The 26,563-nt window shown below is 38.6% G+C and overlaps 1 protein-coding gene across 2 annotated transcripts; it reads right to left on the reverse strand.

Annotated features, from left to right (window-relative positions):
- Positions 1 to 365: 365 nt before the first annotated feature.
- On the reverse strand, positions 366 to 26,563 carry Slc18b1 (solute carrier family 18 member B1). 2 transcript variants are annotated; one of them, XM_048354104.1, is made up of 14 exons: positions 26,404 to 26,563; positions 24,748 to 24,887; positions 19,413 to 19,508; positions 18,973 to 19,046; positions 15,956 to 16,103; positions 13,618 to 13,774; positions 9,609 to 9,745; positions 7,766 to 7,867; positions 5,768 to 5,859; positions 4,155 to 4,250; positions 2,781 to 2,855; positions 1,790 to 1,883; positions 1,639 to 1,688; positions 366 to 1,120 (listed from the first exon to the last, which is right to left on the reverse strand). In XM_048354104.1, the coding sequence occupies exons 1-14, from the start codon at positions 26,516 to 26,518 to the stop codon at positions 1,054 to 1,056; spliced, it is 1,443 nt and encodes a 480-aa protein (XP_048210061.1). In that variant the 5' UTR covers positions 26,519 to 26,563; the 3' UTR covers positions 366 to 1,053. The 2 variants fall into 2 exon arrangements, with proteins under 2 accessions (XP_048210061.1, XP_048210059.1); XM_048354102.1 differs by having other exon boundaries at positions 26,377 to 26,563.

Consider the following 26,563-nt stretch of genomic DNA (forward strand, 5'->3'; position numbering starts at 1 on the left):
TGACACTCATCAAGATGTACTGTACTCACAAAGTGACTTGTTGAATTGAAATCCCTTTGTAAAGCTAAAGGTAATTTCTTTTAAAAAGTATGCACATGCAAAAAAAACAACAAACAGACATCAAATGGTAGAAGTGAAACACAGAGACATTAAGAAAAATAAATATTAATGTTACACCAGATAGTATTTACAAATCTAGATCTTAATTGAAAATGACACAAAAATGGACATCTTCCATAAGTACCACTTCTTTTCAAGACAAACTAAGGACCAAGCGATGTTACAGAGTTTTTCCAGTCAGTAAGTTTTAAATTTTCAACAAGAACAAAACCCTCAGCACACAGATAATACATATCTTTCTAAAATGGATTTCATAAAAATTATTTATTTTATTTCAAGTTAACTTTATGTGTATAGTACATATCAAATCACCTCACTTTTCCTATTAACTGAAAAGATACATTCATAGAAACAGTTCTTTAGAATAAATAGTAAACAGAAGAAACAAAAAAGCCAGATCCAATATTGGTGACTAAAATACACAAACTTTAGCTGGGTGCCCGTGTCTTATGCCTGTAATCATGCTACTCAGGCTATTCAGAAGGCTGAGACATGGAGGATTGAAGTTTGGAGCCAACCCAGAAAGAAAAGTCTGTGAGACTGCATGTCTAATTAACCAGAAAAAACCCACTAGATTGGAGTCATGGCACAATTGGTAGAGCACCAGCTGTAACCATTAAAGGCAAAGGAGAACATGAGTCCCTGAGTTCAAGCCCTAATACTGGCATTTTTTAAAAATCCACAAACTTTTGCTGATTTGTCATTCCCTTTCTTATAGTTAACTCTTCAAATACAGCTGGCTCAATAAGCTAACTTTTCAAGACAACTGTAAGTTTAGTCCAACAAGGAATTGTCCAAAATATATGTTGACCCTTGCAAAACTGTGAGTGTGAGGCCCACAAAGTTCTGTATGTAAAACTAAGAAACACTTCTGGCAGTGACGTTCAAGGCCAGGAGAACCTATCTCCCAATCTTGTATCAAGACTTGTGAGGCTAGCTTTCATCAGGCAAAAGGTCAGTTTGCTCATCTTCTGTGTTATCAGTGTCTTGAGATTTAGACCTACATTGGAGGGGGAAAAACAATAGGAGAATTTCAGTATTGTTTACCTTAAAAACAAAGAAACATTCACAGTACCTACGTCTCCACCTAAATATGTTTGTGTGTGTGTGTTTGTGTGTGTGTGTGTACAAGAGCACACGTGCATGTGTGTACAAAGCATTGATCCTGGGGCTTGAACCAGTGGCCTGAGCGCTGTCCCTGAGCTTTTTTGCTCAAGATTAGTGCTCTACCACTTGAGTTTTTGGTACTTTATTACAGATCAGAGTCTCATAGACTTTCCTTCCCAGGTTGGCTTTGAACTACAATCTTCAGATCTCAATCTTCTGAGGAGCTAGAATTATAGGAATGAGCCAGCACTCACTCTAAATATGTTCTTAATGTCTACAAAGTGATGAGCCTCAAGTACCCAGAAATCTGTTAAGTAGAAGAATGAATGCAAGACAATATTTCTTTCCTACTTTTATGTATTGACTTTTAAGGGGAGGGAAAACAACCAAAAGATCTGAAGTTAATCATACCTTTTGTTTCTGAAATACTCCAGAAGATAATAGAAGCCCATCACTAGTCCCTTTAATGAAATAAAAGTTACAGTTAATTTAAGTCCTTTATCAAGTCTCCCCAAATTGTAAGGAAATGGAAAAAGAAAGAGAGGAAAAAGTGGTTACTCACACTTATCAGAGACCACAGACCTTGGATAGCTGCTGCCCATTCAAAACCAATTTTCTCATACAGAAATCCACCCAGCATCGGTCCCATAAAAGCACTAACAATGGAAAGAAGAATGAATGAATGTTAAATAGTTCAAGAAAATACTTTGTATAAGATGGGTATGAGGGATAAGGTAACAAACAGTACAAGAAATGTATCCAATGCCTAACGTATGAAACTGTAACCTCTCTGTACATCAGTTTTATAATAAAAATTAAAAAAAAATAAGATGATACATCAGGCATGCATCTTCCTTTCACTGGAACTATAAACTCTAAAGAAAAACACCAATTCTTTGGCAAAGCACTGGCTGTAAGAAAATAATTCCAGGGCTAGGAGTGTAGCTCAGTGGTACAATATGTGCCTATAGTTTGTGAGGTTCTGAGGTCCTGGGATTGATCCCCAGTACCAAAAGAGAAAGGGAGAGAAAAGAAAGAAAATTATACCCGATAATGTTGTTTTTATAATTTTTAACATTTTTTTGAAAAGTTGGCAGCTTATATAAAAAAATAGCTTTTATAAACATGGCATGTTTAAAAGAGTATCTACTCCTTTCAGTATTCGCATCTAATATGATTCCATTTTGTCTACATCTTTATTCACTAAATGTGATGTTTCTTCTATACAGATAACTCTCTGGCATAGAAGAAGGTAAAAATTAAACAAATCACTCAAATAATACATTTTTGAAATAGGTGATGTGTTAAAGGAATTTTTAAAATATCATTCAAATAAAACACAGCAAATGGGACAGGTCTGATTTGGTATTCAATCTGCTGGTAGACTAGGTTTCTGAGTCAGAAGATACAGATTGAGACCCTGGCTCTCCCCAATATGAACTACTAGTCTTTGAGAAACTCATGTGACTCCTTAGTGTCTCAATGTGTTTATCTTTAAAACAGAGACTGTATTTTCCTTCTTGCAGGTCTGAGTAAATTCAATGAATACTCACCCAACTGACCACATGGCCCCAAAGAAACCAGATACGAGTCCCAGTGTACTTAATCCTTCTTCAAATCCATTTTCACTGCAAAGAGAAACATGAATGTACCCAAAGAAAATCATATTAAGTGAAGTAAGTCAGGCTCACAGCAATAAAGGACCCATGTTTTCCCTTACACATGGAAACAAGATTTAGCTCACAGATTCGTAAGTATATGGGGTGGTATGCAAGTGCATACAACTGTAGTAAGTGAAATACGGTAGATTCAAGGGAGATCTCGAATAATATAATTCCTTAGAAATGCAAAATTGAAATTCAGCAAAATAAAATACCAGGAAGTGGCTATTGGAAAGAGGTGGGGTAGGGTCAAGAGGAAAAGGGTAGACAAATGAGGAAAAGAGAGAAAACATGCAGACAAGAATCCATGAGTGTCATACAGATTTAGGAAGAGCAAGGAAAGGAGTGGGGAGGGGAGGGATGGGTGACAATGCTGAAAGAGGTGACATTGATCAAGATGTACTATATCCATAAACCGCTTTGTTGAGTGACAACTCCTTTCTATAAACAACTACTTAAAGATGATAATAAAAAGTGATTAATTTTAATAAAAAGTGCATGTGGTGAAGATAAAGTAAGAATAACCTGGAGACTAAAAGCAAGAACATTCTATCTCTAACATAAAAGAGAAAACCTAAGTATTGGGAATATGACTCAATGGTGGAACATATGCTTAATGCACAACACTTTAAATTCAATGTCCAGCACCAATAACAACAAGTAAAATAATATATATATATATCCATGTAACTTGAAGAAATTTCCATAAATTTTCTGAAGATAATTTTATTCCATGTATGATAGAATATAAGAAATTATAACTCCTTTGCATTAAATTCTTACAACTAAGAGATTCTGAGAAATTCCTAAAATGAATTTAACAGAACAATGAGTAGCATTAAGGAGACACAGAGGGAGGTTTTTATTTCTATAAGAAGTGTAGAATGGACCCAGCACTGCCATTGTACTTGGTGTGCTTCATTGATAGGCTTGTCAAACCCATGACCAATGACTAAGTGACCCACTGATCCTCTGCTCCTGTATGAATCTCCTACGGAAGAGGGACAAGGCAGAAGACTTTCCATTTGTTGGCCTTGCAAAATGACTTAGGTACTGAGGTATAAACCAAGCCAATCATCTATTATTAATCTTTTTTAACCTATTTTTGTGTTAATAGGGTTTATATCATAATATTTTCAGGCTAGGAGATCATGAAGACTTACTATTGAGGCAGGTGCCCAACATCAGACAAAACTGAGACTTGAGGAAACTTTGAGGCTCACAGCTAGGCACAAGGCAGTTGTTCAAGCAATGGAGATCACTTACTATGCACAGCTGAGAATCTCGGGGAAAGTTGGGATTATGCTCATTCCAGCAGAGATGCCGATTACAACTAATACCAGCACTAGCAACCACAGCTGGCTGCAAGAGAGTTTTGTAGAAACAAAACATTAGCATTTTAAGAAACATCTTAAATCTGAAGAGAATAGGATCTCAGAGAAGTTAGTTTTATTTCTGTTCGTTTATGATAGCCTGGGATTTGAACACAGATCCTAGGCACTATTCTTGAGCTTTATTGCTCAAGGCTAAGTTCTACCACTTGAGCCACAGGTCCACTTCTAGCTTGTTGAGAAATAATTAGAGATAAGTGTCTTGTGGACATTTCCTGACCAAGATGGCTTTGAACCATCTTCATCAGATCTCTGCCTCCTCATCTAGGATTACATGTGTGAGCACTGGTGCCCAGCATGGAGAAGTTAAACAGATTATGTAACTCATTTTATTGTCTAGTTCCATTCCATAAAGCCTGATCATCTTTTAACTCCTGGCATATGTGAAGAAAAAAACAACCCACCTATCTGATAATATCTTTGGTTAAAGATATTGCTTACTATACAAAATTCTCTTCAAACACTATTCATCTAGAATCATGTGGCCTTGAAATTCATTAACTAAACAATGGTAACGGAAGAAATAAAAGGAGAGGTGGAAAACTATCATTTGGTCTATATTGAGCATGACAACAGGTATGTCATATATTATCTCATCTAATACTTGTGATATAAATATTATTTTGTTTCTTTATTGTAGGAATTATATAGAATTTCAATGCCACACATTAGAATTTCCAATGCTATTGGAACACAGCTACACTCATTCCTTTAATTATGTGTTACATAGGGCTGTTTTCACACTATAGTTGCTCCTCTTGGCAGATAATAAAACTGAGGCTCTTAGAAGTTTACTGATCTGTCGAACTTCAAACCATAGTAAGTGACAAAGGCAAAAATGGAAGTCCAATTCTGAAAGACTGAGATCTCTCTTCTCATGATAATAAGTCTTATCCAAAAAGTATCTGAAAAGATCTAATAAACTCACTTTATTTCAGCAAAAAGTAATAAATCACATTTAACAAGCCTTAATGAGAAACTATTACATGCTATAACCATACCAAACTTGGTCCCAGATCAAGTAGTGAGGAAAAATAAAGATATACTCTAAGACTATGAGTGTAGCTTAAGCGGTAAAGCATTTTTGCCTAGCATACTTGAGGCTCTATGTTCAATTCCCAGGAAACTACACAGGAAAAAGTAATATTATTATACACTTATATATGTGCACATATATATACACAAACATACATATTTTTAAAACTGTAAAGCAAAGGTAAGTAGAAACAAATCTTATTTTAAAATAAGCACTAACAAGGATTCAGTTGAAACACAGAGAAAGACAGCATTTCTCTCATTTGATAAAGATTTAGGAGTCTTTAAAGTCTAGGACTTTAAAATATTGTCAGGCTACCAAGTAACTCAATATAGGCCTAAATAAAGATAACTAACCATTAAGGCTTAAATTACTAAGTCATATCAATAGAATACTGTATCTTTTTTAAATAATTATTAATGCTATTTGGTCAAATAAAGGGGGAAATTTACCTTTTAATGTGAAAAATTGGGACAGGCCCTAAGAGCATGTAACAGCCTGCTGTGATTAGATTGCCAAACACCAGGAGCCATTTCCTTTGTTTCTGGTAAAGAAAAAGACCTTCTATAAGCAAACAGTACTTTAAAACCACTAGAGCACACAAGTCATGATACTTACATGTAAGAGAAAGTAGATGATAAACACAAAAGGAAGGACAACATGCCACAAGATAGGGGATGAGCAAAGAACATGAATTCCTTGGGAGGGAATATATTATACAATTTTATACATTATGAGCTATTCCAAATATCTAAGGGTTTCCTAAACAGTCACCATTCAGAAGTCACCAATTAGTCAAAATATCTAAGAAAAGACAAGACACATTTTTAGCTAGGCACCCATGGCTCATACCTATAATTCTAGCTAGTCAGGAGGCTGATATACAAGGATTGCAATTCAAAGCCAGCTGGGGAAGGAAAGTCTGGGAGACTCTTATCTCTAACTAACCACCAGAGAGCTGAAGGTGGCACTGTGGCTCAAGTGGCAGAGTGCTAGCCTTGAGCAAAAAGAAGCCTGGAACAGTGCTCAGACCCTGAGTCCAAGCCCCAGGACTGGCAAAAAAAAAGCTCCAGGACAGTGCACAGGCCCTGAGTTCAAGACTCAGGACATACACACACACACACACACACACACACACACACACACACACACACACACACACACACAATTACCTTATTTTGAAAAGCCCTTATTATAGACTGAATGGTAATGTTCCTGTCAAATTACTATTTTGAATCTTAATTATGGTATCTGGAGGCAGTCTTTTGAAGGTAATTTGGTCATGAAGGTGGAGCTCTGTTAGTGCCTTTAAAAAGAGTCTTCAGAGAGCTCTCTTATCCCTTCTTCCATACTAGGAGACACTGAAGACAACCAATCAAGCAAATTGTGGCCCTTGGTAGACACTAATACCCCATTGTCTAGATCTCAGACTTCTTAGCTGCAACTACAAAAAAAATAATAAATTTCTATTTTTTAAATTCCCTCGGAGTACAATGTTTTCTTGTAGAAGTTTAAATAGTCTAAAATACTATCCAGCAAAATTATCCCTTATAAACTGCTTGGATTAGTCTAAAAGTCACAGTAATACAATATCTGCTCTGTTGTGTAAGGCAATTGCCTCTCTTCTTCCCTCTCTCCTTCCTCCCTTCCTCTCTTTCTTTCTTCCTTTATTTTTTTCCCAAGACAAAGCTTTTCATGTAGTCCAGGCAGACCCATATTGGATACCCTCCTGCCTCAGTGTCCCAAGAGTTGGGAAAATGGGGGTGCACCGGCATGCCTGGCTCACGACTATGTTAATTCCCAACTCCAAACACTTTTTAAGACCCTAATTTTTTTGGTCATCTGGGTTACTCAATAATCCCCACATGATGTAAGTCTTGAAATACATATATGCAAGTGAAATAAAGTGAGCAAATGCAAAAACTACACACTAAAGTCATAAAAGAAGCCATAAAAGTTTAAGATTTAGCTAATACTGCTAGTTTCATATACTAGAGTAAAAGGAATGAGTTGGATCACATTAAAACAGAAGTGATTTTCTGTTATGATGGCTATTGGATAATCAATTTGCATTTACATGGCCAATGCTTAAACTCCCACTTGGTAAATCAGAATTCTCCTAAAGCAGAATTTCTCAATTTAATTAGGTCCCATTATAATAATCACTAGGACTCTGTTCTCAGGATGAATCTGTGCCAGCCCAGAAAGACTTCTTTCTTTTAAGAAGCTTAAAATTAGAATCCAATCACTTTCTAACAGTTTTAGCTATGACTCTTTTTCCCATATGAAGTAATTAAAAATGAATCTGCTCTGGGTGATGGCTAAGGCTAAAAGCATTGGAATCTCTCCATCAGTCCATCAGTTTTAGGACCTTTAGAGTGGTAGAGGAACAATTAGAAAGCTGATCAAAACACACAAAAGCAATTCAAGTAATCATCTAGTGTACATACTGGAATTTTATCACTTAGCACGCCAAGCAATGGTGAAGAAATGGCATAGGCCAGTGCCAAACCCAGGAAGACCAATCCCACATATCCAGCTGGCAAATGAAACTGAAAAAGAAATCCTGCATTGAAGTTACATAGTTAAGGCATTTCTTATAAGCCTCTACCTTTCCTTCTTATTTCTTCAATTCATATTGTGACTTTTCTTCTAAGTATACATGGCATTTGTATTCTTTACCTTGCTTTTTTAAATTTAATTTTATTGTCAAGGTGATGTACAGAGGGGTTACAGTGACATAGTTAAGGTAGTGAGTACATCTCTTGTCAAATGTGTTACCTCCTCCCTCATTTGTCTCCCACATTTTCTCCTCCCCAGTCCCCCCACCCCGGAGTTGTACAGTTAGTTTACAAGATATCGCCTTCTAAGTATTGCTGTCATGCTTGGTTTGTCTTTTATCTTTCGGCTCACCATTTTGATGTTCCCCTTTCCTTCCCTAATTCAGATAAATATATATACAATACCTAGGGTACCAAAATCAAATACAGGGACAAAAGGGGCTCACTGACCATGTACATATGATCATATAAGATGATGCTAAGCGAAATGAACTCCATGACATGGAAACAAGAGGTTTTTCATTGTTGTTGTTCTTTTTAATGTACTATCTGAAATTATTTCTTTTTTCTTGTGTTTTTCTTTCCTATGGTTTAGCCCCTGTTATTTGTTACCTTTCTATAGCTGTGACCAAAACACCAGACAAAACAACTTAGAGGGAGGAATTATTTATTGTGGTTTCACTGTGTGATGTCAGGGAGAATGAATGTGATGAGCAAAGCAGGTCATGCCAAGGTGGCCAAGAAAAGGGGGGAAAGGAAAGGAGGAGAAGGAGGGACAACAGTAGGGAAGAAGGAAAAGAGAGAGAGAGAGACAGAGACAGAGAGACAGGGAGACAGAGACAGAGACAGAGATGGAGAGAGAGGAAAGGAAAGGAAAGGAAAGGAAAGGAAAGGAAAGGAAAGGAAAGGAAAAAGGAAAGGAAAGGAAAGGAAAAAGGAAAGGAAAGGAAAGGAAAGGAAAGGAAAGGAAAGGAAAGGAAAGGAAAGGAAAGGAAAGGAAAGGAAAGGAGTCTGCCTGTGCTAGCTGTCTTACCACCTTTTCCATTTTATTTCATCCATAAAGGTGCTTCAGACATTCAGGATAGATGTCCCCTTCAATATTCCCTCTGAAGTTAATCCTCTTGGGAAAAACCATCAATCACACCTAGCATTCTGCTTTACTAATCTCCTAGGTACTTTTGAATCCAATCAAGTTTACAATCAAGATTGACCATCACAATATTCTTAACTTTTGCTTTACTTTTGTAAATGGTGTATTTTTTCATCAGAGAGGAAAACAACCTAACTAGAAAGCAGAAGATATTCATGCTTTGTTTTGTAACATTTGATATTAAACATGTAATGTAGATCATATGAATTCTCTATTGTTTCACAACTTTAAAAAAAAATGCCTAGAATGCTTCAAGAGATGGCCTTTGGTCTGAGTCCTAAGTTTCTGACACAAGAATAGTAGAGTTGGGTGGATGTGCATGTGTGTCAAGCTCCCTAATGATGCTTACAATCCACAAGTTGTATGTTGAGTTCCCTGGTATTAAAAATGAAGGATGATAGAATTAACTTTATCCATCTCAATGAAGTATTAATATCTAAATGCCGACCTTGGTATGCAGTTCCCAATTACCCTTTTCCTCCTCACAGTCACTCAATGGTCCTTTCCTGAAGAAAGGCCCAAGAGAAAGCACTTACATCAGCTGAATACAAAGTAGCCTCCTCCTCCATGCAAGCTTCTTACCTTCTCCAAGACAAAAAGAGACAGAATAGGGTCGAGGAAGCCCATACAAGAACTGCAGGAGATGATGACGAGGGCTATCAAGCAAACCTTGGGGATACTGACAAGTTTCAAGAAGGAGTGTTCACTGGGATCAGACTCTAGGATTAAAATGAAAAAAAAAAAAAGAAAGAAAGCAATAAACCAGAGAACTTCTTAGGTGCCCCATACAGTATGTCATCTGCATTCACATCTCTAAGATATTCAAATCTAGAGGGCATGTTTTATTTCGTTTTCCTCAAAAAAAAAAAAAACATTCTTTCAGATACAAAAAGAACTATCTGGAATCCAAGTGTGAGTGGAAGAAGAGGCCTTAGGTTTTAGACTGTTAGAAGTAAGGCTTTCTCTGAATAGGATAGAAAATTCAAGAATGTGATTTGGTGCAGAGAAAAGCATCCCTTGTGATTTACTCAAAGAAGAAGGTATGTGTGCTCAAGGAGAAATATGAGCTTATTTTTAAAAACAGGTAACAGTTTTTTCTGTGGGCAAAGCAAAAACTAGATTGAAAGGGGAGGCCACTGAATCCTATGCAAATTATATCGAGTAATGAAGATCAGTTAAGGTCCAATCTCATTTCTTACCATTCTCCTAACATTTAATTCAACTTTTTTCCTGTACCAAGCATAAAGCATATCTCACATTCAAGCCTCCAGTCATACTACACGACTCCTTTCATTCTCCCCTGCTACGTTTTTTCAAATTCTAGTCCATAAGACCTGACTCTAGATCTGATTCATCCAAAACACTTAGGTTTCCTATCTGGAGTAAGTGGCTTACACCTGTAATGCTAGCTATAAAAGAGGCTGAGAGCTGAGGATCCCGGTTCAAAGCCAACTCAGGAAGACAATTACATGACATTCTTACCTCCAATTATACAGCAAAAAGCCAGATGTGTAGGGATGACTCAAGGGGTAGAGCTTCAGGCCTTCAGGGAAAAAGCCAGGCAACAGCACATGGCTCTGAATTTAAGGCCCACTCAGAACACACACACACACACACACACACACACACACACACACCACACACACACACGCAATTAGGTTTCCAACTATACTTCCAATCTATGTAACATAATTCTCACTGACATATTTCTCTTTGTATTATACATTATCCTTCAATGATTCTATCTTCCAATTCATTTACTAAACAAAGTATATGATGAACCAGGCATCTTGACAACACTAGGAGAACAAAAATAAACAAGAAAGATCCAGAACCTCTTCTTGCAGAGAAGTTATAATGAGAGAAGACAGCGAGGGTGTGGCAAGAGGTGTACAAGAGAAAATTATATTAACACGCCAAAGAGAGCTATATACCAACGTCTTCCAAAGTAGTAGATACCTAAGCTGGAGCCTAAAGACTGTGCTTGAGATGAGCAAGCAAAGGAGGGAGAAAGAAAAATTCAAACAAGTAAATCACAGAACGGATTATGATGCTGCAGACAGGTGCAGTGATAAGACATGGAGCCTGGGAAATCTTGAGGGATTTCAAGCAGCAGTGGGAATTAAACCTGTGGGGTGCCGAGACTGCTCCATTAAGCTATAGACCGAGAGGATTGAGGTAGACAGCAGTAGTGATTCTGCCCAGAGATGATCTCAGATTAATATTTAAAAACTTTTTGAGGGACGCTTACAAGCTTAACAGCATCAAATACAAGTTTTGGTTTTTTATTCTTTTATCTAAATAGAAGATACAACAGTAGGTGAAAACAATGAGTTTCAAACCTGGGTATTTGGTTTGTTTGTTTTGTCTTGGCTTTGTTCAGTTGATAGAAATATAACAACCCATTACTTCAAGTTTATTAGTGCAGAGAAATTTTAAATGATAACAGAAATGAGGATAACTAGGTACCAAATAAATAGGTCAGCAGTGACTAGAGGAGGCTGCAAAAGACACTAAGTGGGAAAGATGAACAAGATGTGCAGGAATGACAGTCATTAAAGCTATTCTGATACCGAATCACAGAAGATCTAAATAGCTCTGCTATTAAGTGTTTAGTCTGCTATTAAGTATTTAGTCTGTGTTAGCACTCTTTTTATTTTATTTATTTTTGTCATGCGGCTTCAACTCAGGGCCTGGGCACTGTCCCTGAGCTCTTTTGCTCAGGGCTAGCACTTTACCATTTTGAGCCACAGCTCCACTTCCAGTTTTTGAGGGATTAATTGGAGGTAAGAGTCTCACAAGGGCTGGGAATATGGCCTAGTTGTAGAATGCTTGCCTTGCATACATGAAGCCCTGGGTTCAATTCCTCAGTATCACATATATATGTACGTATATATGTACATATATACATATATGCATATGTATATATACATACATACATATATACGTACATATATATAAAGCCAGAAGTGGGGCTGTGGCTCAAATGGTAGAGTGGTAGCTTTGAGCAAAAAGAAGCCAGGATAGTGCTCAGGACCTGAGTCCAAGCCCTAGGACTGGCCAAGAAAAACAACAACAACAAAAAGAGTCTCACAAGAACTTTCCTGCAGGGGCCTGGTTTGAACAACGATCTTCAGATCTCAGCCTTAGGCGTGAGCTACCGGTGCCCATTGCCTGGCAGAAAAATCCTTTATCTTGTGTAATAGTCCACAAGTTTTTCTCCTGTTTCTTGAGATTGAATTGGTATTTATTACTTAATTATCAGCCAAGTCTCCAACAGGTATGCTCAACTGAAGAAAACACTTAAAATAAAAGACAAGCACCACCATGTGGCTTTGTTTGGAACTGTTTCTCTGGCTCTAACTTTTCCTCCAGTTTTCTAGTTAACTCTCTAGTTTTGTTCCACTAGCAACTTGATTAAGATCACAATGTCCGGGATGTCACTAGGCAACCTTGAGGAGATGGCTGGGGATAGGAGAGATAGGTAGAATGATGGAAGTGATGACAACGACCAAGATGCATTGTGTTCACAGACACGTTGAATTGAGACCCCTTTATACAGCTACTTAAGGATAATAGTAATTTTTTTTTAAATAGTGCTGACTGGTAAATTTAATCTGGACAGAAGGATTTAAAAATAAGCTACAGGGGCTGGGGATATAGCCTAGTGGCAAAGAGTGCCTGCCTCGGATACACGAGGCCCTAGGTTCGATTCCCCAGCACCACATATACAGAAAACGGCCAGAAGCGGCGCTGTGGCTCAAGTGGCGGAGTGCTAGCCTTGAGCGGGAAGAAGCCAGGGACAGTGCTCAGGCCCTGAGTCCAAGGCCCAGGACTGGCCAAAAAAAATAATAATAATAAGCTACAAGAAGGACACCATGTTTTGTGAAAGGTATACCTCTTAGAATCCACATATCCCTCATGGATATGTGGAAGAAAAATATATGCATTTGTATCTGAAAGAAAAATGAATGCATTGAACACAGGGTTGGTTGTCTCCTATGGAGCAGAAAGCTTTGAATCTAGAGTGATTTTTGTTACAACCTAATGCGGTCCTACATCTTCGCATGTGGTCTATGCTATGGGTATGCTGAGATACACACTAGGAAGGGAGAACTGGCATTACTCTCATATCTCACAGCCTTCTAGAAACACTGAGGCCATATTTGACCCATAGAAACTTCTTGCTCTAAATATGTGATTCAGTTCAAGAAGAGCACTAGGGAGGGGGTTGCTGGGGATGTGGCTTAGTGGTAGAGTGCTTGCCTAGCATGCACGAAGCCCTGGGTTCAATTCCTCTGCACCACATACACAGGAAAAGCCAGAAATGGTGCTGTGGCTCAAGTGGTAGTGTGCTAGCTTTGAGCAAAAAGAAGCCAGGAACAGTGCTCAGACCCTGAGTCCCAAGCCCCAGGACTGGGGGAAAAAAAAAAAAAAGATCACTGGCACACAATAATGGTTCTGAACGAGAATCAAAAATTTATTAGTTTCAAATGTTGGAAAGATTTTGTGATATGAAGACATTCTTATATCTACATTTCTAAAGTGTCTGGTACATTACAATTCTTAAAATAAATAAACTTGGACTTACCATAATTTGGTACAATACATATGTTAAGTGGTATCATCAACAGAACTATGCATCCCAGAAAAATAAAAGGTATATTATAGCCAAAGGACTGATACAAAAATCCACCTAAAGGAGGACCCAGAACTAGTCCCAGTCCAGAGAAGACCTCAAGACTTCCCTAAAATAGGAAAAACAAAAGAAAATTGAGTTAATATATGTGTTTGAAGAGTATGTGCGTATTTGAACAGTACACCATCAGAAAAAAATCTACTTCACAATTTTCATACATACACATAAAAAATTTACCAAAAATTTAAATGTATATATTTACATAATAAAGATACCAGGAAAGTAAAATATATGCAACTGTTTTTTAAATCCTCATGAGGAGATTCTCTACTTATGAGACACAAAACAAAATACAAAAGAAATAACTGACAAATCTGATAATATAAAAATACACAAATCTATGCATGGTGAACATATCAAAGAACAAATGAAAACTAAAAGACAATATAAAAAAATTAATTTCTCAAAGACATTCAGACAACCTGTAAGAAAAGAAATGAAGAACTCATTAATGGTACCCTTGGCACATTTTATACCCTTCTGACACCTAAAATGAAATGCAAACAATAAGATGCAGCAGCTTTCTCTCACTTATTATAGAAAAGAACAGATTAAATCTCAAGATACCAACTTTTCACTAAGCATTTATCAACGTGATTTTCTGAGGCTTTCTCAGACGTTGTTGATTGGTGAGAACTGGAGGCAAGTTAGTAAACTATCAACATTCCAAATGCACCTATGCTCTGAGCCAAATCTCCAGAGCTAGGACCTCACTTACAGGAATAGCCATCAAGATGTAGCATGGCTATCCTTGCAAGATGTTTGCAAGGATAAAAAAAATATAAATGACTAAATATTCATTGACAATTAAAATAGTATGGGTTATAGCCATATAGTGAAACAATATATAGCCAGCAAAGACAGAGTAAGAAAACTCTTTATATGTAGGTACAGAAATATCTCTGATATGAATTCTTGGTTAGAATGATTAGCAAGTTGATGAATGCTATGGACCATTTGCTATCATTAGTGTAAAGAAATAAACGGGGAGGGGAATCGTGTTGTCATGTAGTGTGTGAATATACATATATGTCTCTCTGGGAGAAGGCTGTAATATCTGTTGTCCTCCTGGAGTATGTAAAGCAGTGGGTACTCAGACAACAGGTATGTCTATGAAGGGTGAATAACAGTAAGAAGTCAAATATACCTGTTAGATTCAATATTCCTTTTTGTAATTTTTGAACTTTATACCACCTAGAATTATTTTATTAACTAAAGGTAAACAAGACAGTACCTGTAGAAAAAAAGTTTATCATTGAAGAAATGATACCATTTTAAATCAAGGTAGATCTCAAGGGCTTTAAAGAGATACCTGTGGCTTGCAACATTCCCAGTTCTTATAGAATATACAAAAGAGCTCATAGAGAACTTTCAAATTTCCATAAAGAACATATAAAGTCTATCTTTAATCATACCAGGCCATCATGATCAAGTAATGTTGTCGGAGGTGAAAGGCAGAAGGTAGGCAGGACAACCCTGGCTGTCAGGAAGTCTAGTGGACTGTTACCACAGTCTTTCATAGCACTTTCCAGAGGGCTCTGCAGAACACCAACTCCTCAATGGGTCCATAGGTCTTGTTTGAAAAACAGTGGTCAGGTTGAAATGTGGGAATGCTTCATAAAGTATCTTTACTCCAGGATTTCACTGAGCCTTGAAACACTAATGTGAATTGCTTTAAACTTATTTCACCATGAAACTTTGTTCTATAGAGCAAATCAACATTTAAGGCTCCTCTGAACCCTTTCTAAGAAATATATTCAGGGGAATGTAAATGATGTGCATGTCACTATGGCCACCACAGCATGCCAAAGACCTATGAAACCCCAAGTGAACCTGTCCAGCTATATACATAAGTACCTGGGTTTAAAAGAGAGAGAGAAAGAAAGAGGAAGGGAGGGAGGGAGGAAGGGAGGGAGGGGAGAAGGGGAAGAAGGGAAGAAGGGAGGGAGGGAGGAAGGGAGGGAGGGGAAAAGGGGAAGAAGGGAGGGAGGGAGAAAGGAAGAAAGGAAGAAGAAAAGGAACTAATACTCAGAAGTGCATTTGATAGTAAAATAATTTTCAGATTACGGTATTATATGAGTAAATCAAGGGAGTCTTTGGTATTAAGCTGATCAGACAAAAACAGGAGAATCAAGAAAAGTAGGTTCAGAAGAATGAAGTCCAGTGTTAGCTGGGAAGGTCAAACAAATATTCTGACCTGGATGTAAAGGAAAATGTGTAAAGTACATACCAATACTGTAGCCAAGTTATTTGGAAAAGCCTTTGCCAGGATGGCATCTGACGCAGTTATTGCTGCACTAAAACTTATTGCATCCACTATTCTTACTAGAAAACACATAGCAATAAATATTGGTCCATCTGGAAGTTGGTCCAAGACACTGAAAAAGAAAAAGGCAATTCTCAAATGTCAACCCATGCATGGTTTTCTTTTTCACTTTAACTATATGCATGGAAAAAGAGTAGATTATTGTTCATAATGGCTAAAAAGTCAACCTCCTTAAGAATATGCTGGGGTTTTTGTTTGTTGGTTTGTTGGTTGCAGGGCTTGAATTCAGGGCCTGGGAACTCTCCCTAAGCTCTTTTTTTTTTTATCAAAACTAGCTCTCTATCACTTAAGGCCACAGTGCCACTTCCAGTTTTACTGGAGGTAAATTGGAGTTAAGATCTTCCTGCCCTGGATGGTTTTAACTTCCACCCTCAGATCTCAACCTCCTGAGTAGCTAAGATTACAGGTGTGAGCCACTGGTGCCCGGTTTGCTGCAAGATGGTGGTGGTGGAGGGGTGGGGGGATGATTTAAGGCCTATTTCTTTTTTGTTTCTTAGCAATATTGTCTTTTTTTATTATTATTATTAAATTTTATTGATAAGATGATGTGCAGAGAGGGTATAGTTACATAATAAGGTAGTGAGTACATTTCTTGTCATATTTGTTACGTATTTTGTTAACATTCATCAGAGAATTGCCTTTATTGATTAAAATTTGAGTCATAATGACAAGTTAGCTGCCTTTTTCTGCTGACAGAAAAAACTATTGGACAGATAAAAATGTTAAATAGGTCCTTATGGAACATAATCATCTATCAGTTGCCATAGGGAAATGGCTTCAAGTCCCTTATACAAAATGGCATAGTTGGGTACCAGTGACTCACACATACAGTCTAGCTACTGAGGGGGCTGAGATTTGAGCATCTCAGCATCCTGGCCAGAAAAGTCCATGAACCTCTTCTATCTTAACTAGCAAAAGCCAGAAGTGGAGCTGTGGTAAAGTACCAGGCTTGAGGAATAAAAGCTATGGGGCGGTACTCAAGCCATGAGTTCAAGCCACCATACCAATACAAAAAATATTCTAAAATGGCCTAGTAGTTGCATGTAATCTATTACACACCCAGATAAGTGCTTTCAATCATTGCTATCATTTGATTTATATTCATTTATTCCTTCACTTATTTTTTTTACCTGCTGAGGATGAAATGCAAGGTCTCACTCATGGTAGACAAGCATTCTACTGCTAAGCCACACCCTCCATCCCCTTAAACCATCTCTAGATGATTCCTTACAATACCTAGTACAACATAAATGCTAGGGAGGTAGTTGTTATCGTTATGTTGGGTTATTTAGTAATGACAAAGAAAAAAAAAGTTCACTACAGATGCATTTTGTTTTCAAATATTTCTATCAGTGTTTGCTTCTAACAGTAGAAGTAGAGCCTACAGATACTGAGGGTGAGTTGGGTATGAAATCACTCTGACAAGACTTATACAGAAGGACAATCTTCTTACTAGCAGATTTCTCCCACAATAGATCTCAAACCTTCAAATCAAACAAAACAACAATCAAAAAAGGAAGAAGAATGAAGAAAATAATTTCAAAAGAAAACCTGCTTCATTTTAAGCTTTCCCTAGGTTTATCTCTTCAAACTCTTTCTTATCTTTGTTTCCCAGTCACTTATAGCAGCTCTTCCCTGTTGTAAGTTATTTTGCTGCTGGTTTAAGGATTCTAAACTTAAGCATTTTCAGAGGTAGTTTGCTTTTGGCACTCTTTTCTTTTTTCCTGCACATAGCCATGGGAAAACAATCCTGTTTCATGTTCAGTCAATCCGAACATTTTTAATATTTATTTGTTTGTTTATATTTTTGCAGATTCTGGGGCATGAACTATGGGCCTGGGTGCTGTCACTTAACCTTTTTGTTCTCAGGCTAGTGTTCTGCCACGTGAGCTATAGCCCCACTTCCAGCTTTTTCTGAGTGATTTCTTGGAGATAAGAGTCTCTCAGAATTTCCTGTGTAGGCTGGCTTCCAACCACAACCCTCAGATCTCAATCCTCTGTGTACCTAGGAATCAGCCACTTGTGCCCAGCTCAGAACATTTTTAATTAGTATACATTAGTTATACAAGGCACTTCCTCCATTACTTGATCTCTCTTCTATCCCCCACTTCCTAAAACAAACCAGAAGATTCCTTCCTCTGGTCTACAGAGGCCTTGAGGCAGCAAAGGACTATCAACAAAGATCAGGCACCCAGGACTCTTTTCAATGACAGGAATAGAGCTATTAGGAAAGCCGCACTCTCTTCCTGCTAGTGCTATGACGCCTGCTTGCCACCAAAAAGAGAGAGCTTTGCCCATGAACACAGCACAACAAGAAAAGAGCTAGGAAGCTGAGAAAGATTTCTGATCATTGTCCTAGCTCCTGGATCATAGTGCTCAAAGCATTAGGAAAGAAATGCATTGTTTTGCCAAGTGAGCAAGTTTCTATAACTTCAGAAAGCTAAGAAGATAAGCTTCTATAACTCTCAGTCACAAGAGATTAAGTAGCCAGTTTAGTGTTTTATTTGTACCAGGTTGTATGGCATTATATGGTGTTTTGTGACAGGACCTTGTTATATAGCTTAGGTTGGCCTCCCCTTGCCTCAGCCTTTCGGGTGCTGGGATTACAGGTGCACACCACCACATTGGGCCTAGTGGTCAGTTTAATGGTAGAACTCTGGAAGACTCTTTCCTTGATATATCAGTGCCAGCCTTCCCTGTTCTCTACTCACAAGGCAGGAGGATGGAGTGTGTGAGGCCACCCTGGGCTACGTGAGGAGACATTGCTCTCTATTCACTCATCTCTTCTCACTATTAGTCACAAGCCATGTATTCAGCATACTTGAATACTACCAATAAGTTTAGAGAGATATGAATGTTTGTAACTGAAGACAGGTGATGAAAGCTACTCAAACTGCCAAACATATCAGAAAGTAACTTACCCAAAGAGAACTGTAACTGCTCCTGAGACAAATATTCCTGCTATGAACATAAATTTTGCTCCAATACATACAAGCTATAATAAATGTCAAAGAGTGGTAAGTGGATTAGTTCAATATATTTATATTTTCACAAACAAATCCTCAATTATAAAAATGAGGGGATATATTATAGTTAGAATAATATGAAAATAATTATTTTTAAAAAGACTAATATGTTGATTACAAATATGGATAGAGTTTTAAAACAAAACAATTTTAAAGACTGAGGCTATCAACATAATTTATAAGATATAATTTATAAGATATATAATTTATAAGGCATAATTTATAAGATTATAGTGGTGGCTATTCCTTATCCATGAAGATTCTAGTTTGGTAAATCAGAGTAACTCACTATACAATTTTTAAATTAGGAAATTTATACAAACTTTAATACTTACATATTTTCCAAATATCAAAGATGCCAGCAAGTCAAATAAGGCATAAGACCCAAAGATCATACCAATCATAGTGTTGCTGGCTCCCTTCTTTTCAGCCTTTGAAAAATAAGAATGGGACAAATTTTAAAGAATATCAGAAAAGAAAATAGGAATTGGAGAATGTATCTGTATAGCAGTTTCAAAGACTATCTTTTAAAAATAAGTGGAGTAGGACAGAAAGGGAAACTAAGATAGTAAAAATGCTAGTCTCTGATGTGAACATAATTTGCTCCCTCTGGACACCAGTGGCTCATGCCTGTAATCCTAGTTACTCAGGAGACTGAGATCTGAGAATCACAATTCAAAGTCAGCCCAGGCAAAAAAATCCAAGAGACTCTTATCTCCAGCTAACTACCAGGAAAAGAAACCGGAAGTGGGCTGTGACTCAAAAGTGGAAAGCACTATCCTTGAGTGAAAAAGCTCAGGGACAGTAACCAGGCTCTGAGTGCAAGCCCCCTGACTGACAAAGAAAAAAAAGGTTCCCTTGAGCTTGAAAAAGTCACAATCAGAGAAAATAAACAAACACAAAATACTTTGAGAAAAGTGGGGCTCTACTCTGTCTTAGTATGGAAGGAACATCTGACTACAGTTTTAGTATCACTAAAAGCAAACTGCCCACTTTCCATCTGTAATTCCAATACCTGAGAGGTGGAGGGTTCAAGAAGATCAAAAATTTAGAGGTTGGCTGGGAATATGGCCTAGTGGCAAGAGTGCTTGCCTCGTATTCATGAAGCCCTGGGTTTGATTCCTCAGCACCACATATATAGAAAAAGCCAGAAGTGGTGCTGTAGTGCTAGCCTTGAGCGAAAAGAAGCCAGGCACAGTGCTCAGGCCCTGAGTCCAAGCCCCAGGACTGGCAAAAAAAAAAAAAAAAATTTAGAGGTCAACCTAGGCTACAAAGTGAGGTACTATGTCAATAAAGGAAAGAGATCAGGAGAGGACAGAAGAGGGGAAGAAGTGGAGTGAGGTGGGAGTAGAGGAAGGCTAGGGGAGAGGAACAGCAACAAAAACACTTGCCACAGGAACCAATGCAACAGCAATACTTACAAGACAATATGCTTTAAACCAACTGTACAACTAGGTTGAGGGGGGAGGGGGGAGAAAAATGAGGGAAGAGGTAACAAGTTTGACAAGAAATGTACTCACTGCCTTACATATTTAACTGTAATCCCTCTGTACATCACCCTGACAATTAAAAAAAAAACTTGCCACAAAAAGAAAAAAAACACACCTCAAGCACAGGAAATCCCTTGCGCTCATATGTAGATCATATGATCATATCTAGTCCCATTCAGTCATACTGAGGTACATTCCAGCAGGTATGGTATGGTATGAGGCATGATGATGCATGCCTATAAACTCAGATACTAGGGGCAGGAGAGGGATTGAAGGCCTGCCAAGGGAATGCTGGTGCGATGGAGAACTTATCTAAAAAGAGAAACTGTAGATGTGTGACTGCCTAACATACATGAGGCCTTGCGGTCAGGCCCCCAAACCACATGTAAAAGGAATGTGTTAGGAGTTGCTACAGATGGCATAACATAACATTTATCTTAAATCTAATTTGTTTGGAGTTTAAAGACTGCAGTGGTGATACACAACTGAATTCACCTGTAAAAAATAGAGACAAGGTTGAAAACATTGCATATTTTATAGGGCCTCTAGCTATAGGAATTTTTTTATTTTTATTTTTTGTGGCTTTATTTTACCTTAATTGTTATTGTCAAGATGATGCACAGAGGAGTTACAGTTACATGAGTCAGGTAATGAGTACAATTCTTTCTGGACCATGTCTCACCATCCCTTACTCTCTCACAGTTTTTCCCTCCTGTCACACCCCATAAGATGTACAGTTCATTTTCTACATAGTGTCTAATGAGTTCCACTGTGCTATTTGTTCACCCTTTATTCCACCTTTTCTGTGCTCCCTCCCCTTACCTTCTCAAAACAAAAGGAAAAGAAAACAAAAACATCAACAGTAACTAAAAAAAGGTCTCTTGTTTCTGTTTCTTGGAGTTCATTTCATAAAATAATACTTCATATGATCAAATGGACATTAGCTATAGGAATTTAATGTGGTTAACTTTTTAAAGATAAGTTGGCAACATAGCTCACTACAAAGCCTGAAGTCTGAGTTGGACAGCTCTAGACTCCCTGTCAGCAGTCATTGACTAAGCACCTTCCACAAGTCAGGCATTGTGCCAGCAGGTCATAGTCAGAGGAGTCTGACTTAGATTCATCCTTTAACCTGAGCTTTGAATAACTTCATTCATACAGAAATGCAGTGTGCACACACGTGCATGCACACACACATCATTAACAATTCATATTCTACTAGCTATAATTACAGTTCACCACATTTTCTGTCTTCAATTTTAAGAAAACATTTTCTCCGGCCCTTCTCATGCAAGATACTATAATCATCTCACACTATCTCTTTCAAGGACACTTTTTAAAATTTCAGACCAGACTATACAACATTCTACCACCTACCATCACGTTTTATGTGTTTGTTTGTGTGTGTGTGTGTGTGTGTGTGTGTGTGTGTGTGTGTGTGTGTTCTTTTTGAAACAGAATCTTAGTATATAATCCAGACTGGTCTAGAATATACCAGGTAGCCCAGGCTAGCCTTGAACTCTTGATCCTCCTGCCTTGGCCTCCTGAAAGCATTTCCACTTCTACCTGTGAACGTACTATTCTAAGGCAAACATTAGGAAGGGCCCCTTTACTAGGCAGATCTTCATAAGTTGCTCTCTAAGCCCTTAGTGGTGGGTGAGGTCACAGGTGCAGACACATTGCACTGCAGTAACTGCTTAGAAACAGAGACTATCATTCTGTAGGTTTCAAAAACAGCCATTGTCTTCATAGGGACTAATAATCACATGAGATAATAGTGTGTAAACAAGGAAAATGTCATCGTCAAGATACTTTTATGACATCCTAGCAAAAGATTATGCTGTACATAGACTTAACTTAGAGAAAACTAACATTAATAGTGTTCAATCTCAAATGAACTGAGAAATGCCCTTATCACTGCTTAATCTTACTTCAGTTCTTTTACATCTTACTTCAATGGGGCTATGAAATATGTGTGTGTGTGTGTGTTGTGTGTGTGTGTGTGTGTGTGTGTGTTTTCTCAAGGTCTGTGGCTTTTATCTCTGACCTCATTTATCTCCGTTGATCATAGGATCTTCCTCCTTCAAGTGAGATCCTGCTCCAAGAGGGAGGCAGGGCAGAGAGGTCAAGGTCTTGCTGGGCTTTCACAATCAACTAAATAATCCTGGCTAGGCAAAGAAATCTCTAGATCAACACTCAAAGCACAGAATTCACAGAACTTCTGGCTAGCAAAACTCATGGTGTTTTCAGAGGAGGGTGTATCCTGGATACAGTTTGTGGGCTGTACCCACGAAGGGCATGGAAGCACTGAGCCTGTATCCCTTAACTAACGCATCCCTTCATCTGTAGCCTTTACAATAAACTAGTGAGCATAAGTGTTTCCCTAAGTTCTATGGCTACTCTAGCAACTAGCTCACCATTAAGGAGGGGATCGATGGTGGAAGCAAAGTAAAATAATCTGAGATATATGATTGGCAAATGAAGAAAGAGGAGGGAGTAGTCAGTGCCTGGAACAGAGCACGTAATTTGTAAAAAATCTGATGTGATCACCAGGGAGATAATGTCAGAACTGACTAGGACTCCTGGATAGCCAGCTGATGTCTGCTCCTGTGTACTTTTTTACTATTTGTTTATCCTTGGAGGCTACCAAAGTGATCTAATTTGAGTGTATAGTAGGAGAAAGTAGGTTTGAGTTGGTTTTTCCTTCCATAATCCCAGAAGCTATCAATAGTTTTGCATAAAAGCTTGATCAAGTGTCTCTGATGGTCCCCCAGTGACTGAGTTCCTTGACAAGCACTCAAATGCCCTCTTGTCCTAGCTGCAGTTTGCTTGTCAGGTCCTCAGCAGGTCTCACTCCACCCTGGGTTTAGGCCACATCAGAGCTGCCTGCTGTTACCCAGATGTTGCCGTTACTCCCCTGACCACTCCTGGAAGGTTCTTGCTTTTGCTTTTCACCTTAGAAACCAGCATTTCTCAAATCACGCCTTAGATTTATCCTATGGAACTCTATTTAGCACCACACCATCCTACTGCTGCTCTGTCCTGAGTCTCCTAATGCTCTTGAATCTCTTAAGCTTTCTCATGAGTTTCATAGCTTCCGGACTGCCTCCTTTATATTGTTGTGATTATTTTTATAGGCTCTCCAAGTAATCTGAAGCTCTTCTTTGCCTTCCACATGTTTCACTTCTCATGAACAGGCAAGAGATGGACATTTTTCTAGCCATCTTTTGCCTTGCCACATCTGATGACTAGCACATTCCACAAAAGGAACTTCTTAAGCCCCTAATGAATAGGACTGGGCTGGGAAGTCCCTTCACTTCTGAGATGGTTTCTTTCTTGCATTACGATGGGATTCTTACTATCCTGCCTCCTTGATGGGGTTGTTGGAAGGACCACATGGGTAAAGGGGTGGGAACTGTATGGAAAACAATGAGTGCTCTATAAGTAAGGGGCCACATTGTTCCTCTGGGAGAAAAGAGACTTTAACTTCTTTGGTAGCCCACACAGTGGAGATTACAAGTTGTTGAGGAGTTAGAGGACTCAGAAGCTGCCAGCTCATGGGGACCCCAAAGCTTTGGCTTGAAGCACAGAATAATATACATGAACATATTGTTGCCACTTGCCCCATGCTATGTTATGCCCCATTTATCACATATTCCAGGCAATTCTGTTGGAGAGATTCCATTTATGCCTCTACCTACTGTTCCTAATGCCATCTAAAAGGCTACAGTTAGATTTAACTAGCAACATTCTTCCTTCATGCAAATATTGCTGCTGCAGTCAGTACATGAGAAATTTGAGTGAGAAAAGAGAATTTACTGGGTCAAAATTTCCAAATTTCAAAATACAAGTGAACCAAAACAAAGTGAAAGTCTTATTGCAGACCTCCTTTGGCAGCATTTAAATCTTAATTATTCAGTGTGCTTCCTTTTTTTTTCAATTGAAGACTCCAAGTTTAATTGTACTATACAGTAAACAAAGTCATGCTCAAAAAGTCAATTATATTTTAGGTAAGTTATTACCTAAGAGGATGTTCTTTCTGTTGTGCTTTTCCCCAGCATCCTCTGGTATTAAACATTTTATTGAAATTCTAAACATTACCAATTTTGTAAGCAGATCCTAAAATAATTCAAAAGTCTTTCAGAACATTCTAATTTATAAAGATATAAAAATGTTTTACCTCCTTGGGAAAAAAGGGTCCTAGGATTGAATAGGCCATCATGGACCCTAAATTCATAGAAGCCGCCGATATCAGTACAAAAATCTGTTCTCTCGAAAGCCGCCTGGGTGACTCACTTGCACTTTCTTCAGGGACATCATCTAGAATAAAAACACATCCAGAGATGTAACTTAGACTGTGGATGAAAATACACATGGCCATTTCTGTGCAGACTTGATGCATCCTGAAGACACTGGTTGAGCTAAGAGCTATTCTAAATACAGCAGGCTGGATGCCAGTGGCTCAAGTTTGTAATCCCAACAATTCAGGAGGCTGAGATCTGAGGATCACGGTTTGAAGCTAGCCTGGGCAGGAAAGTCCATGACCCTTATCTCTAATTAACCACCAGAAAACCAGAAGTGGCATTTGGCTCCAAGTGGTAGAGCACTAGCCTTGAGCAAAAAAGATCAGAGACAGGGCCCAGGCCCTGAGTTCAAGAAAGAAAAAAAAAAGGAAAGGAAAGGGAAAGGAAAGGGAAAGGAAGGAAAGGGAAGGGAAGGGAAGGAAGGGGAAGGGGAAGGAAGGGAAGGAAGGGGAAGGGGAAGGGAAGGGAAGGGAAGGGAAGGGAAGGGAAGAACACATGACCAAATGAATGGAAAAACCACTCTGGAACCTCAACACGATGTGGAAAAGGTATTGTTTTCATTTGTATACCCTTCTACTATGAGAACTTCAATGCAGGAATTAAAAAGCATCTGTTAGGCCTGTTTTGCCTTTGCTATTAGGCCTCTCTCCCTGGACATTGATAAATTTCTTCAAGGCAGCCAGCAAGCAGGTGGTCTCCAAAGAGATCACTGAAATATAACATCTTTTATTACTCAAATTACTGGTTTCATGTGCTGTTGGGTATTTAAAGCATGCAGTGTTAACTATGTACTAGGAATTCTAGGTCAGTGTTGGAAGTTCAGTGAAGTTCAGTCAGTGAAGTGTAAGTTCAGGAGAAATCAAATTGAATGATGTAATAGTGAATTTAGGAAAATGATCTGATTCTGCAGAGACCAGTCCCAGACATCTGTAGACCAGTCATTTCCTGTACACGAGTTACTTGTGTCCACGGGTTATCCTGACATTTCACTTAAAAAAAAAAAAATCCCTAATCAATTACTCAGATTCAAACATCTAAGCAAAGCCAGACACCTTATTTAAAAAAAAAAAAAGCAAATGGTTCTGAGGGGAAAAATAATGTATTTGTTTTGCTTTGTTTCCCAGAGTTTGCTATCACAATCCAGAAAAAACACAAAAACCAGTGTTCTATGAGGAAGCTTAAAAAATGGTAAAAATGTTGGAATCGCAGGAGGGAAATAAGAGAAAGTGAGAAAGAAGAGGCTCGGTGAATACTTGAAAGCTGATGTTTCTGCTGGTCTCATGGCATGCCTAATTTAAATGCATTCTGAAACCAAGGGGCCTTAATAGCCGTACAGAACCCCAGGCAATCCTGACCCCAAGCTTGGCCCCCAACCAGAGAAAGAAGAAATGCTGCCCAGACCCCAGAGTCCTATCGAATCTCACGGAGAAAACCAAGCTAAAAAACGGATTAATTTAACGTCCTAGTTAAAAACAGGCCCCGAAGCCACCGTGGCGCTGGGTCACCTCCGCCCCCTCCAGGAGTTGGGGAACCTGGGGCGTCGTCCATGCGCGGTGCGTCCAGTCCCGGGCCTGGACCTCGGCCCGTCGGGGGCCCGGGATTCAGCGTGCAGAGGTCGTCGTCCTGGGCCGCGGCCTGGCCTGGCATCCCGCATTCCCGGCTGGGCTGGCAGTCAGCGCGCAGCTCTGCAAA

This window comes from Perognathus longimembris, chromosome 9 (assembly GCF_023159225.1).
Source record: "Perognathus longimembris pacificus isolate PPM17 chromosome 9, ASM2315922v1, whole genome shotgun sequence".
NCBI lineage: Eukaryota > Metazoa > Chordata > Mammalia > Rodentia > Heteromyidae > Perognathus > Perognathus longimembris.